Source organism: Aristolochia californica, unplaced genomic scaffold (assembly GCF_029961685.1).
Source record: "Aristolochia californica isolate CCGP_79_NKW_82.1479 unplaced genomic scaffold, dmAriCali1.0.hap1 SCAF_15, whole genome shotgun sequence".
NCBI classification, from domain to species: Eukaryota; Viridiplantae; Streptophyta; class Magnoliopsida; order Piperales; family Aristolochiaceae; genus Aristolochia; species Aristolochia californica.
In genome coordinates this window covers 22,919,442-22,933,124 of record NW_027181826.1, presented here as the reverse complement: position 1 = coordinate 22,933,124, position 13,683 = coordinate 22,919,442, and the positions used below count along the sequence as shown (strand labels likewise).

Below are 13,683 nucleotides of genomic sequence, written 5' to 3'. Positions count from 1 at the left end.
ATTAACATAGAATCTATTTGACTCGCAGGTTTTATTTGTGCCAGTGGCATAAAGATGATCCCATATCTTCCGAGAAATTCATTTATTACTTTGCAAGACTTAAATCAAAAGCCATTGTGCGTGATTTTGGGACTAGTTCTTCATTGTTGCCAAGGGAGTCAGCTAAAAGAATATCCTTGGAGTTGTCACAGAACAATTCCTTTTCTAGAGGATACGATAAAATTCTCTATGTACTTCTGGTAAGGATATTTGGGATATAATAGTACCCTTTTTTCCCTCTCATCTGATAATTTTAAAATTTTGATACAATTTGTTTTCAGGCAAGTCTACGGGAGAACTCACCAATATTAAGAGCCAAGGCTTTGCGAGCAGTAATTAGAATTGTTTTACCTTTTCTTCTTTTATTTTTTGGTTTTGCTTTATTCAAACTTATGACATGCATAACACACTGAATGTATAGGTTAGTGTAATCGTTGAGGCTGATCCAGAGACTTTGTGTGAAAAACGCGTCCAGAGTGCTGTTGAAGGAAGATTTTGCGACTCTGCAATCTCTGTACGAGAAGCTGCGCTTGAACTTGTTGGTAGATATATTGCATCTCATCCTGATGTTGGTCTGAAGGTACCTGAACTTAAAATTTTTGTTTCTCCCTTCCTTATCCAATATTTAAAATGTTGTGTTTAATCACCTTATCATCTTTCCCCAATTCTTTAGTACTTTGAAAAGGTTGCTGAGCGGATAAAGGATACAGGAGTTAGTGTTCGCAAACGTGCCATTAGAATAATTCGTGATATGTGCATCTCAAATCCTAACTTCTCGGAATTTACAAATGGTTGCATTGAGATCATTTCTCGGGTTTATGATGAGGAAGCTAGTGTCCAGGTATGCTCCATTTTATGTAATACTTCAGAAATATATTTTGTCAATAGGTGGCAGAGAAATTATGATCCTGAAATTTTGCAGTATTTTTTTTTTGTTGCTTCTCTTTGTTTTATATTTCTTTTTTTCTCATTTTAAAATTTGCTATTTCTCGTCACTTTCAAAAAAGAAAAAAATGCATACCAGTGCATGCTGTTGCTGTAAATAAGTAAACCTAGGCAGATACTGATTGCTTTATTTCCTGAGTGTCTTGATCAAAGTTTTCTGTGTATACTTTGGTACATTTTCTGGATTCATGTTTTATCATGTGATCCATATGTTACAGTATATATTTTAAGTAAACCTAGGCAGATACTGATTGCTTTATTTCCTGAGTGTCTTGATCCAAGTTTTCAGTGTATACTGTGGTACATTACCTTCTGCCTCTAAATGCATGTGGAACTGTAAGCAGCTGAATCAGGTGTGTCATAAGTTCCACATGCATTTAGAGGGACAGGGTTTTAGATCTGCTCCCTCTTCATCTTATGCAAAGATGGTGGACTCTCTTGCAAGGGACAGGGTTGTGGACCTTGTTGTTACAACTTGGAACCGAGACAAGGGTCCTTGAAATCTCAAGTTAGATTGCGACTCGGGTTAGACTCGGGGTGGGTCAGGGTGACTCAGGGTAACTCGCCCATTGTAGAAGGGTTGAGTTTGTAGGCTCGATCTGGCTTAGCCAGTCCTAAATCTGAGTCAACTTGGCCAAGTCACGAGACGACTCGGTGAGTCGTAACACTATTTTCTGAACTCCTAATCTCTCCAACTTGAGTTTGTCTTGTATTTATTTATTTATTTTTTTCGAAATTGAATGTATTTTTATTTTATTATTATTTTTTGACATAGTATTTCTTTTTTCTTGTATTTTCGATTTGTATTTTGTTAGTGGGAATAGTCCCACATGGACAAGTGTTGCAAAAACTTGTTAATTTAAAAGGTTGAACAATCGACATCCTATCTGGTTAGTCATTTTGGATAAAATCTAGCTCAATTTTTAACATGGTATGAGAACAAGAAGTCTACCTATTGGGCTCAGTTTGCCTCATGTTGAATTTGTATCTCATCTGTGTTATTCACGTCTCATGCCTGTTATTATGAGTTAGAACAGTCGTTGGTTTATAAGGTTGAACAATAAGCTTACTCAGTGGCTACTCATTTTGGGATGGAATTAGGCTCAATCTTAAAATATTTCTTTTTATTAGTTTTTTTGTTTTATTTCTTTGTACTTGCCTTGCCCTCTGGGACTTCTCTTTCTACAAAGTCCTTATCTTCATAAAAAAAGAAAGAGATTTTGTACATACTTCAAATTTTATAGCTTGTCCTTTAATGAAGGCCTTAGATCAATGAGGATTCAAAAGTCATACTTGTTTCTTTGGACATGAGAATTACAGTACATGGTTATTATTATTTTTTTTTCTGCAAATCTCCAATAAGCTACAGTGAGAACACACATGAATTTGTGATTGGTTTGTATTAGGGCTTACGAGTTAACCATGGTTCCTATTTTGCCATGAATTTTGATTTCCTAGTTGATGGTATTGGCTTTTCTAGTGGACTTAATTACATAAGCAAAATTAGTACTGTTTTCTTCACAGAGTGCTTAATAAAGTTTACAAAAATATAAAACTCTAATAATCTTGTATGTGGTACTGAATCACCATAATCTTGATTACTTTTGATAATATCTCCAAATTATTGCCATAAGAAGTTCTAAAATATCATCATCATCAGGACCTTGTACAATGATGTCATGGGCTTGCTGTAGTTTTATATCCTAATCCAAATTGAAAACGAAATGGATATCAGGAAATCTGTATTCCTGATATTATTCTCTCATGAGATTTTCATCTGATGCGTTCCATCTCAATTCCTTTTGTAAAGTTGGGTACTGGCTCACATTTGAGTACCCATTCTAATACCATGTAAAGTTGGGTCCGAGGCCTATCCCAAAATGACTAGCCAACTTAAGAAGCCTCTTTCCCTAATAAACTCAAGATCTTTGTACTCACTAATCCATGTGGGACTCCTTAACACCTTTTTTTTAAATATATCTATTTACGGCTCTGTTTTGCTTGTAATTGAAAATTGTAACGCGTGTCACACATATCTTGAATTTGTTGCTCATTTACTTTTCTACAGCATTCTATTCTCCAGATTTGTTGAATACATGATTCTGCTTTTATTCTTCTGATTTGTTCTAGGACCTTGTTTCAAAAACCTTCTTTGAATTCTGGTTTGAAGAGCCATCAGAGCCCCAGATCCAATATTTTGGAGATGGTAGTCATGTTCCTTTGGAAGTAGCTCGGAAAACTGAGCAGATTGTTGAGATGTTGAGAAGGATGCCAAACCATCAACTTCTTGTCACTGTTATTAGACGAAACCTGTCCCTAGATTTTTTACCGCAGTCTGCTAAAGCTAATGGAATCAATCCAGTTGCACTGGCAACTGTGCGAAAACGATGTGAGTTGATGTGTAGGTGCTTGTTGGAGAGAATATTGCAGGTGACAAAAAGACTTAACTCTTTATTGCTCTTTATCTATGATGTATTCTCTCTAAGTTATTTATTTGAAAGTTTCATTTAGGTAGAGGAAGCTACTAATCAAGAAATTGAGGTCCTTGCACTTCCTTACGTGCTTGCTCTGCATGCATTTTGTGTTGTGGATCCCATGCTCTGTGCTCCAGCATCTGACCCATCCCAATTTGTGGTGACACTTCAGCCTTATCTCAAAAGCCAGGTTAATAATTTGTTTCAATCTTCTATTTCATTATATTTTTACTTTTTTTATTGGGAAAAACTGTAAATTGTATTAAAAGCCTCAAGGCAAAACTACAAAGTAGAAGATGGGGGTTCTCTTATATTGATGGATTTGAGGGAGACCACCTTTTTGGCAAGAGAGTCTGCAAAATAATTTGTGACCTCAGAACATGTGACCAAATAATTATATTATCAGCAAGATAAAGAATTTCAAGGAAGAATTATGTTTTTACTTGTTACTAATCTTTTCTTCTTGATGTCTTGAAACCGTTATTATAATCTTCTCTCTAACTTTTTGAGATTGTTTCTTTAAAAACTCTGCATTTCCATCATTACAAATTGCTGTTCATTAATTGTAATTTCGTTTTTGATTCATCTGTTTTTCATTAAACCTCTTTTCTTTTGTAATTTTCTTCTTTTTTCTTCATGAAATTCGCTCCATTCTCAAATTTTTTTGCTGCTTATCCATTTTTTGACGGTATTTCGATATGAATGTGACATATTTTTAAAACTCAGCTGATGGATTATGAATATTGTGTTAACAATTTGCAGCTTAAGAAATTGTTCTTTTGTATTGCATAGGCGGACAATCGTTCTGTGGCACAGTTGCTTGAAAGTATTATCTTTGTTATAGATGCTGTTCTGCCTCTGCGAAAGCCTGCTCATAGCATTGTTGAAGAACTTGAACAAGACCTGAAACAAATGATTTTTCGACATTCTTTCCTTACAGTTGTTCATGCCTGTATCAGGTAACTTGTTCTACCCGTTTCAGTATTTTTAACTGATTTTCTTTTATTTCCTTCCATGATGTGCATTTAAGTCGTCTGAAGTTGCTGTCCAATCTGTGCTTTAGCTGTCTTTTGTAGTATGCAGTTAACCTTTTTGTTTCATATGCAAGTATAGAAATGGTGAAATTACATGTAAGTTTCCATGCATTAATCAGGGTTCTTCTATTAAGTAGTCAGCATTACTGTCATATGGTCCTTTTCTGCTGGATCAATACAAGCTGCTAAATTATTTACTATTTTTTTTGAGGTTTTATTATTTGTGATTTTATTCTTGTCATGTAGTGTTTATGTCATGGTTCAGCAACATAACTTTTTATAATGCAGCCTCAGTCATTGTAATCTGCCATTCCATGATATTGCTAGTGTTTCTTTATTCCATGTACTAACTCTATAGTTTTTGTGATTGATATGTGTTTGTGTGTGTGTTTTGCTTAGACATTGTATAATTGTCTTTGACATGATTCATAGTGATCATTCTGTTGTCGAATTGGCGTCTTGTTACTCCTCTAGCTGTATGCTACTTCATAAAAGGTTCAGTCCATGAACCACGTGCTTCTTTTCTCCATGTTTTAGAATCCAAAATTTAGAAGAAAAGGGAAATGAATTCTATTGTAAGAGAGAAATAGAGAAGTTGAGTCGGAAAGAGAAGTTTTAAAAGAAAAATGGAGGGCAAAAAGTTCCCCAGTCTATAGTTGTATGTGCTCCATGTCTTACGTTATTTGTTTGAAGTGAGAGTTAGTGTCTCAGAGAATAGTCCTATATTGATTGGGATTGATAAGACTTATGCTTATTAGCTAAGGAAAGGCCTCCTCACTTCCACTTGTCATTTTGGGATGAATTGGCCCAACGTTATCATGGTATCAGAGACAACCAAGCTCGTTATTGTCCTCTATTGTGGTGTCTGTTTATGTTTTCCATGGGCTGGATGTGCATGTTATCCATGTTCTAAGCCTGCTTGTCAGTTTTGATTTGGACAGGGGGGGGGGGGGGGGGGGTCATATTGGAGGGTATTCTAACACTCTTATGGCTACTCTACTTGGACAATGTTGGGTGGTTGCTCACATATAGGTGCTTACTTTGATACTATGTTGAAGGTGAGTCTAGGTCTATATACTAAGATGACTAATTGAAGTTACCTTAGTAATAAGCAAAAGTATTCTAATATGGAATCCATATATAACATCCTTCATGTTTCCCCCCTCAAGCTGGTACCTATTACCTTGCTTGACTAGAGTAACTCAAAGTTGCTATTTAGGTTCTGCTTCTTCACCTTAATAACAACTTTAACTCAAGAAATTTCTAAATGGACAAAGACCATGTCATGAGGGCACAACTCTCATCAGATGATGCATGATGGCGGCTAAGGCACAACACCTGTGCATGGTGGGGTACACACACTTGCCCATGTGCATGCGCATTGTGCAGTCCATGTGTGTCCTGCCTGGATGAGTTTTGTGCTTCTCATGTATATTCCACTATCCATAACTAATGGTTTGGCTTAGCCGGTATCCTACTGGTTGTTGGGTGGTGAGCCCTGACATTAAGGTAGATTAAATGATGCAATAACCAAACAAATTGTTGAAAGGAAGAGAGGAGCTCCCAAAACTCTAGCTAGAGGACAAGACAGTATAAAAGAAGGGAGTAGCACCAAAAAAATGATATTAACAAAAATCTTTTATATTTTTTAAAATTTTGGATATCTATTGGTTTTTTTACTTTAAAAAAAAAGCTTTTCAGAATCTACCCAAAAACATAAAAAAGATAACTTCAAATATAAAACAATGTTGAAACTCACTAAATTGGAAAAAAAAAGAAATTTCAGCTGGAATTATGCGAGTAAATGTCCCACTATAAACCTGTCAAAGTTGAAAAAAATATCACTCTAGAAACCATAGGAGGAGATTAAACCAAAAAACATTAAAAAAAAGTTTCGTTAAATCCATTAATGGATATTTTTATTTCCAAAAATAAAAATTGTAAATTGAAATCCAGCTGTAAAATCAAATAAAAATAGGAGAAAATAAGAAGAAAACAGTAGCATCAATTCGGCGTCTAGTTAGCTTAGGAGGCTGGTCAATCCTACCTCTTTATATTCCTTCACTTGAGTGATTAAAATTATAGAAAATAACATGTTACTCTCACCTTAATTAATGGCATATGCTCCATAATTGTATATTTCAATTTTTTTTGAACCAGATAAAGTACTAACAATGCTTGCACAAGAAAATAATAGTTCTTACAAAAAATAAAACAAGATAATAATGGGTATAAATTAGACCAGAAAAACAATGGAGTTCTGGGAAGATGAATTACTTACTGACTTTATTATAACTGAGTACAATGAGCCTCTATTTATAATAGAGGAATTAAGTGGAATTAGATTAGAAATAAACTACCTATGGGCCTGGGATGTGGAAAATTTCTATCATATTTATTGAACTTTATGTCATTTTTATTTAACTTTTTGAAAATTGTGATGTTCTTCATAAAGTCAACAAAAATGGCTTTTGCTGAGTGGCTATGTATGATTACTTCTCCTTCTTTTATTTCAGGTGTCTTTGCTCACTTAGCAAAATTGCTGGGAAGGGTGCAAGTGTTGTTGAGAATCTTATTCAGGTTTTCTTCAAACATTTGGATAGCCTTGGTATTGATAACAAGCAGGTAGCTCTTACTCATTATTGAAGATTGTATGAGTTTATCATGCAAAGTTTTTACACTTTTTGTTTATTGTGGTATAAGACTTGTCTCACCTTCGTTGTTTCCACTATTCTTCCAAGTACTTTATGCCATATGACTCAAAATTTACTTGTGTGTTAATGCAAGTGATTCAAAATTTACCTCTTTTAGAGGCATGGTTTTATTGAGGCTAAAAGCTACCTTACTGAACTGACTGCTTTTTTTTTTTAAAGAATGGAAGTTTTTATTTAAAATGACAAGGGCAGAGAGCCCAAGATTATTGAAGAATTAAATAAAGGAATTTAGAACAACATATTTGTAATCATTTTCATCCTTTGCGAGCTGATCAGCAGCACTGCTGGCTAAGTATATGTCATGGTGCCACTCACTTGAGAGCAATTGAATTATATCAAATTAAGCAGGCAGATTATTTTTCCACTATGTAGTGGCTAAATAAGAGGACTTGTTATGGGCGCATCCTTTCATTCATTGTCTAGTATTTATTTCTAGTACTGCAGAGTCTTACTTTTTCATGGGTAGACATGGAAAGAGAGACCCGTATGTGACCCATCCAAGAGAGTAACGGGGCTCTACCATTAGCTGACCCAGAAAAGATAGTTTGAAACCTGACAAAGTAATCTGAATAGTTTATAGGATCTAATGGGTCCCAGCAAAAGTAATTCTAAGAGATTTAAACCTGCATGGTGAAGCTAATTAGTAGAAAATTATGGAGCTGTATCTCCCGAGATGAATTGGCATATTTTCTTCAAAAGTAAGATCTTCAGCTTGTGCTATATATTCCAGGACTTTGTGATTTGGGCCTTTAGTGTAATGGCCAGGGTTCTAGTTTTTGGCCCTGGGTTCAAGTCTCGCCAAGGTTGGGGTTTTCAGCAATGGAACAAAAAGAAAAAAAAATCAGTGATTTTAAGTGCATCCATTTGAATAAACATCTATTTTCTGGTATATGTTACCATTATTATTCATCTGTTGTTTTGATAACCAGGTCATGGATTTCTTCGTAAGAAAAATGGCGATCAGCATTAATGGACCAGATGATTGTTCTTGTTTCCTGCATTAATATAAACTAATGATTTCATGTATTCATGCAATTTTAATGGGAAGCCACAACTGGCCATCGATTGGTCTGTTTCTGCAAAATTTTGTGTGGTGGAATTTCATGCTTTGACTAAAAACTTATTATTCTACTGATTTCAGCAAGTGGGACGGTCTCTTTTTTGTCTTGGGTTGCTCATACGCTATGGTCATGAGCTAATGATGGGCAGAGGTAGCCATGATATTCAAGTTGTCAAGTGTCTGACTTTGTTGAAAAATTATCTTGACACGGATGATTTCAGCATAAAGCTACGTGCCCTGCAGGTGGGCCTTGCCATCCCTTTTCTTGTTAGTTCAGTTTAGTTCCTACTCATTTCTGATGGATAATCTTCTTATAGAACTTTTTGTAATGTAGTCACTAGGTTCTGTACTAATTGCTCGACCGGAGTATATGTTGGAAAAAGATATTGGAAACCTAGTACACATGGCATTATCCTCTGAGTCAGAACCATTGATCAAGGTATAGTATCCTATTGTACTGTGTAAACCCTGCTCTGTTAGTTCTGAGTCTTCTTCTTTCTTAACAGATTCAAGAGCTGCAAAACCTGCATGATTATCTTGTTGACACTGAAAGCAAAATGGGAACTGATCATGCAATTGAATCTGGAACACATGCTCCAGAGAGTACCAGAGTTCCTGTGGCTGCTGGTGCAGGTGATACTAATATATGTGGAGGTATAATTCAATTATATTGGAATAACATCTTGGAGAGATGTTTGGATGTCAACGATCAAGTGCGGCAGTATGCTGTGAAGGTCAGATCTTATTGGATTAATTTTGTGATTGTCAACTTTTGGATTTATCTGTAATTTATCTAGATGCTGTTTAGATGGCATTCTTTCCAACGTTCTGAAGCAAACTTCTCTTATGTAGGACAGCAAGAGAACTAGGTTTAGAAGGATATCAAACAGGGACATTGAGAATAAGTTATTTAAGTTTAAAATCATTTTCATTTTTTGCTAATTTCATATGGAAAATCATCGGAAACATTAAAAATTAAGTTAAATTACTTTGAGCACATTGAGCGAGATAATGTAGGAGAAGGATATTTCTTACAGTTGAGAGCTTTGTCGCAGATGATAGGTTGAAGGGTTCTTTGGCTTGGTATTCAGGGTTGAAGGATAAGAGACTGAATTTGGGTTTGCCCAAAATTTTGTTTAACCATCACATGGACTAGAAGAAAGGTTTAAAGAGAAAAACAAGAATAAGGTATGTAATAGAGATGAGGTTGTTGAAATTAGAGAAATAGCATTGCAAATAGCACATAAACAAAACCTAAAATATAAGGTTTTACACTGCATTGTATGCTACAGTAAATTGCTATAGTAATATGTTGGGATTATTGCTATACTAATCGTTGTATTATTATCAATTTTGTAAAAACTGACCAATAAGGTGGTTGGGTCCTCTTGAAACCAGGTCAATTGGGGTTGACTTCGGATGACATCACCATGATGTTATCCCCTCCTTTCCCCTTCCCCTCTTCTCTCTCCTTTGTAAGTTGAATATTGGGGGAAGAAACTTTCCTTCCACCAACCTTCCATTAATTTGCAGCAATTTTTTTCTTCTGGCCAAGAGTGTTCAAACCAAAAGCCCTCCCCCAAGAACTAGTCTTTGTGTCAAGGAAAATCAGCTCGTGGTCTGACACCGTTTTGCCTGTGATAAATATCAAGGTATATTTGGAGCCAGTTATCTGTACTCAGGAAGCAGTCTAATTTGGTTAAGATTGTTCCTCTAAGAGTTACTCCAGGTAAAGGTCTTGCCTGAAGTTTGAATTTTCTCAAGGCTGTAAGCTCCAATGAAATCGCCAAAGCTTCACATTAATGAGGTTATTCGAGATGCTAGGGGATCCTTATCGTTACAAAAATGTGATGGTTTTGCAGTCTCCAGCAATTACCCAAGGGGTATTCCGGCAATCCAGAGATTGGGAGAGCTTTTCCCAGAATTCAGGACAAGGTCTGAACTGCTGGGACCATAAACACGCCCAAGGCTCCACATGGTCCCGGCATCTCTGTCCTTGAATTTTATTAATAGTGTGAATTTTCCGATTCGCAAATAATTAGGATACCACCTACAGTGCAAGTGTCCTGGGTTAGCCATTTTCCTCTTTCTGTTATTCAGCTCTTGAAGTAGCAATAGGGTATATATCATGTTAGAAGTCTATTGTCCAAGTTTGGTTAACTTCTGAATAGTATTGAGTGAGTTGTGAAAGTTTAAGTTATAAAGGGCATTTGTGTAATCTTGTATCATTTCATTTAAGTTGTATTTAATAAAGAAAGTGGCCTTGATTTTGAGCCTCAACATATGCTGCCTCCAGTACACCTACCCTCCCTTCCCTCTTTCTTTTTTGTCTCTTCTTTTTTCTTCTAAAGCTTGCACTTTTTATATGGTATTAGAGCAGGGAGATCCCTCTGCAAGGTTTTCCTGGTCCTCCTCCTCTTTCAAGGTTTGATCTAATTCAAAAAGGGTATTTTCAGAATTCAGATTGATTGAAGTTAAAGGTTTGATTTTTCTTATTTTCCTATTGTCATAACCTTAGGGCTGTTGATTCTACTGTTAATAAGAGCAGTCCTATGCTAAGTTGTGTACTTAGAGGGTTACACTATTGGCATCCTCCCAATTTCTGCCTGCAGAGACCTTTAAAGGTGACATCGTCCTCATTTGTCCAATTTTTTTATGGTTTTGTCTAGAATCGGATATAGTGCTTACCAAATTGGATGCCTATACTTGAGTTGAAGTTTTTAACTGCCCAAACTGGTTTGGTGTGGGGCTTACATAACCTGCACATATCTTGTTGTTTAGGGTTGATCTTGTGGGACATAATTGTTTGGATTAGAGATGACTGATTCTGGTGAAGTGTTTATACCAACTAAAGATTCAGGGAATTTTGATGAGAAAGATCCAATTGTGATTATCTGATAAACTAAATGGACAAAACTATTTAAGCTGGTTAAAATTAGTCCAGATTTATCTGAAAGTCAGAGGAAGACAAAATACATAAGAGATGGTTCTCTTGTTTCGGTAAATGATGATTGGGAAGTAGAAAACAGCTAGGTGATAAATTGGCTACTCAATAGCATGGATTCCAGGCTTAAGAGTCAAATTATGAATTGTGAAGTAACCAAGGAGATGTGGATATCTTTTGAGTCCATGTATGCTCAGGAGATCAACCTATCCAAAATTTATGATTTATATGCCAAGTTATTCAGTTTTAAAAGGGGTGATAGGAAATTTGTTGATTACTACAGTGAGCTGCAAAGATCAGTATTTATTATCATTTCACTGTTGATTAAAAAGAGTTTTGAAAACAGCAAAGACAGATTTATGATGGACTGGGGTCAGAATATGATGCAGTTTGAGCTCAATTACTTACCTCAGATGATGTTTCCTTATTATTATGCCTTTAACAGTGTCATGCATGCAGAATCTATAGTGGCTACATTGAGTAGTAAAGAAATAACTCCCACTGATGTTACAGCCATTAATATTCAACATGCACCTATCGATTAGAGTCCATTGAAAGGTATAAAGCCCGTGGTGTTGCAAAAGGCTAGACTTTTAGAGTTGATATGTTTGAAAATTCTCTCTTATAGACAGATTATCTTCTGTTCAAATTCTTGTTTCAGTGGCAGTGACTCAAAGTTGATCTTTACATCAACTAGATAAAAAACGTGTTTTTATATGGAGATTTGGATAAGGAGTATATGGAACAACCTCCTGGGTATGTTGCTTAGGGGGAGAAAGAAAAAGTATCTAAGCTGAATAAGGCAATCTATGGTGAGCAAAATCCTTAGGCATGGTTTGACAAGTTCAGCATAGTTGTCTTTAGGTTTTTAATAAGTCATTGTGATCATTCGTTGTTCACTTTAAAAAACATATTGGAATTGATATACTACTTGCTTATGTGGATGAGATAGTCTTATTTAGTAGTGATATGCAAGGACTAGAAGATGTTAAAACATACCTCGCTTAGCATTTCCAGACAAAAGATTTAGGGTTGTTGAAATATTTTCTTGGAATTGTAGTAGCTAGAAGTAAATTGGAAGCTGTATTGGCTTAACATAAGTATATGGCAGATATGTTGTAGGAGTATGGGTTCCTTGAGGCAAAACCTACGGACACTCTTGTGGAAACCGGTCACAACCTCCATAAAGATGAGAGATAAGATTGTATAGGAGTTTGGTCAGCCAATTGGAGTGTTCTCATAAGACTCGTTTGGAAGCAGCCCAAAAAATACTAAGATACTTAAAGGGAGCACCAGGAAAATGATTGGTGTATGAGCCTCATGGTCACTTAACCTTAATCCTCCTTCCTTTTTCCCTCTCTTTCTCTTAGCTGACCACTCTTTCTCTCCTTCTCTCCTTTTTTCGTTACTTTCTTCTTCACCTAATCTTGGTCTTTCACATTAAACATTCATGATTAATGTTGATGACTAGTTAAGCTCGGGTTGGTTTGGCTCTCTTCTTTGGTTGATATTGTGCATATAAGGATTGGATACTTATTAGTTGATGGCTTACTTAAGAAAAATATTGATGGCTTACTTAAGAACACGACTACACCCTTAAAAATGTTATCAAATTACTTGAGTTGGGCCCAATCAGTTAAGTGATTCCTTATCACTAGAGATCTCTTAGAACAGTTGATTAAACCAGCTCCACCCATATATGAAGAAGATAGCTCCTATACTAAATGGCTCGAGGATGACACTCTGGTTATCGATTGGTTAATAAACAGTATGGAGGAGCATGTGGCAAATAATGTTGTCAAACTTGAGACCGTGAAGCAAATATGGGACACTTGTGCCATGTTGTACTCTAGTACCAAGAATTTATAGAAGTTATATGTTGTTTTTAGAATATGTTTAATACAAAACAGAGGGAGAACTTGTATGAGTACTTGGCTTGGTTTAGAGGGTTGATTCAGGAATGGAAAATTGCTCAGCCCTACTCTACTAACATCTCGGTTTACTCTACTAACATCTCGGTTTAAGAAAAGCAACGGAGGCTTTAGCAGCTACAGTCTCTTTGGCCAATATCAAGCTATACCTAGAGGTGGCTAAATCACAACTTCTCAGCTCATCAACATTTTCATCTTTTGATGATTTAAGTGCCATATTACTTCGGATCCCATTCCCCTCTTCCATTCCTCAAACTGAGATATCCTCAACTATGTACTCTGGTAACAGGGGATAGTTCTGAATTTTTTTCTATTTTTAAATCATTTTATGCCATGGTCTCAACTCGATTCAGTAATAAGACAAAAGGACTTCTCTCCGATAATGCCAAAGAATATTTTTCAGGAGAGTTTCAATCCTTCTGTTAGGATAATGTCATTATCCATCTGACCTCATGTGTTTACTCCCTTCAATAGAATGGTGTAGCCAAAAGAAAGAATCAACATCATTTTGTGGTAGCTCGGGGCCTTCTTTACTCCATGAA

General features: G+C 35.9%; 1 protein-coding gene across 2 annotated transcripts in view; it reads left to right on the top strand.

The window, feature by feature from the left end:
* LOC137951324 (sister chromatid cohesion protein SCC2) overlaps window positions 1-13,683 on the top strand; it is a 34,532-nt gene that overhangs the window by 11,880 nt on the left and 8,969 nt on the right. The window contains exons 12-22 of one of the 2 annotated variants that reach the window (XM_068797908.1): window positions 29-239; window positions 321-371; window positions 515-619; window positions 713-880; window positions 3,115-3,414; window positions 3,496-3,648; window positions 4,251-4,417; window positions 7,009-7,117; window positions 8,348-8,509; window positions 8,601-8,705; window positions 8,773-9,000. In XM_068797908.1, the coding sequence (XP_068654009.1) occupies window positions 29-239; window positions 321-371; window positions 515-619; window positions 713-880; window positions 3,115-3,414; window positions 3,496-3,648; window positions 4,251-4,417; window positions 7,009-7,117; window positions 8,348-8,509; window positions 8,601-8,705; window positions 8,773-9,000 (1,759 nt within the window). Of the gene's footprint in view, window positions 1-28; window positions 240-320; window positions 372-460; window positions 620-712; window positions 881-3,114; window positions 3,415-3,495; window positions 3,649-4,250; window positions 4,418-7,008; window positions 7,118-8,347; window positions 8,510-8,600; window positions 8,706-8,772; window positions 9,001-13,683 lie in introns of both variants that reach the window. The other variant, XM_068797907.1, reaches the window with a different exon arrangement.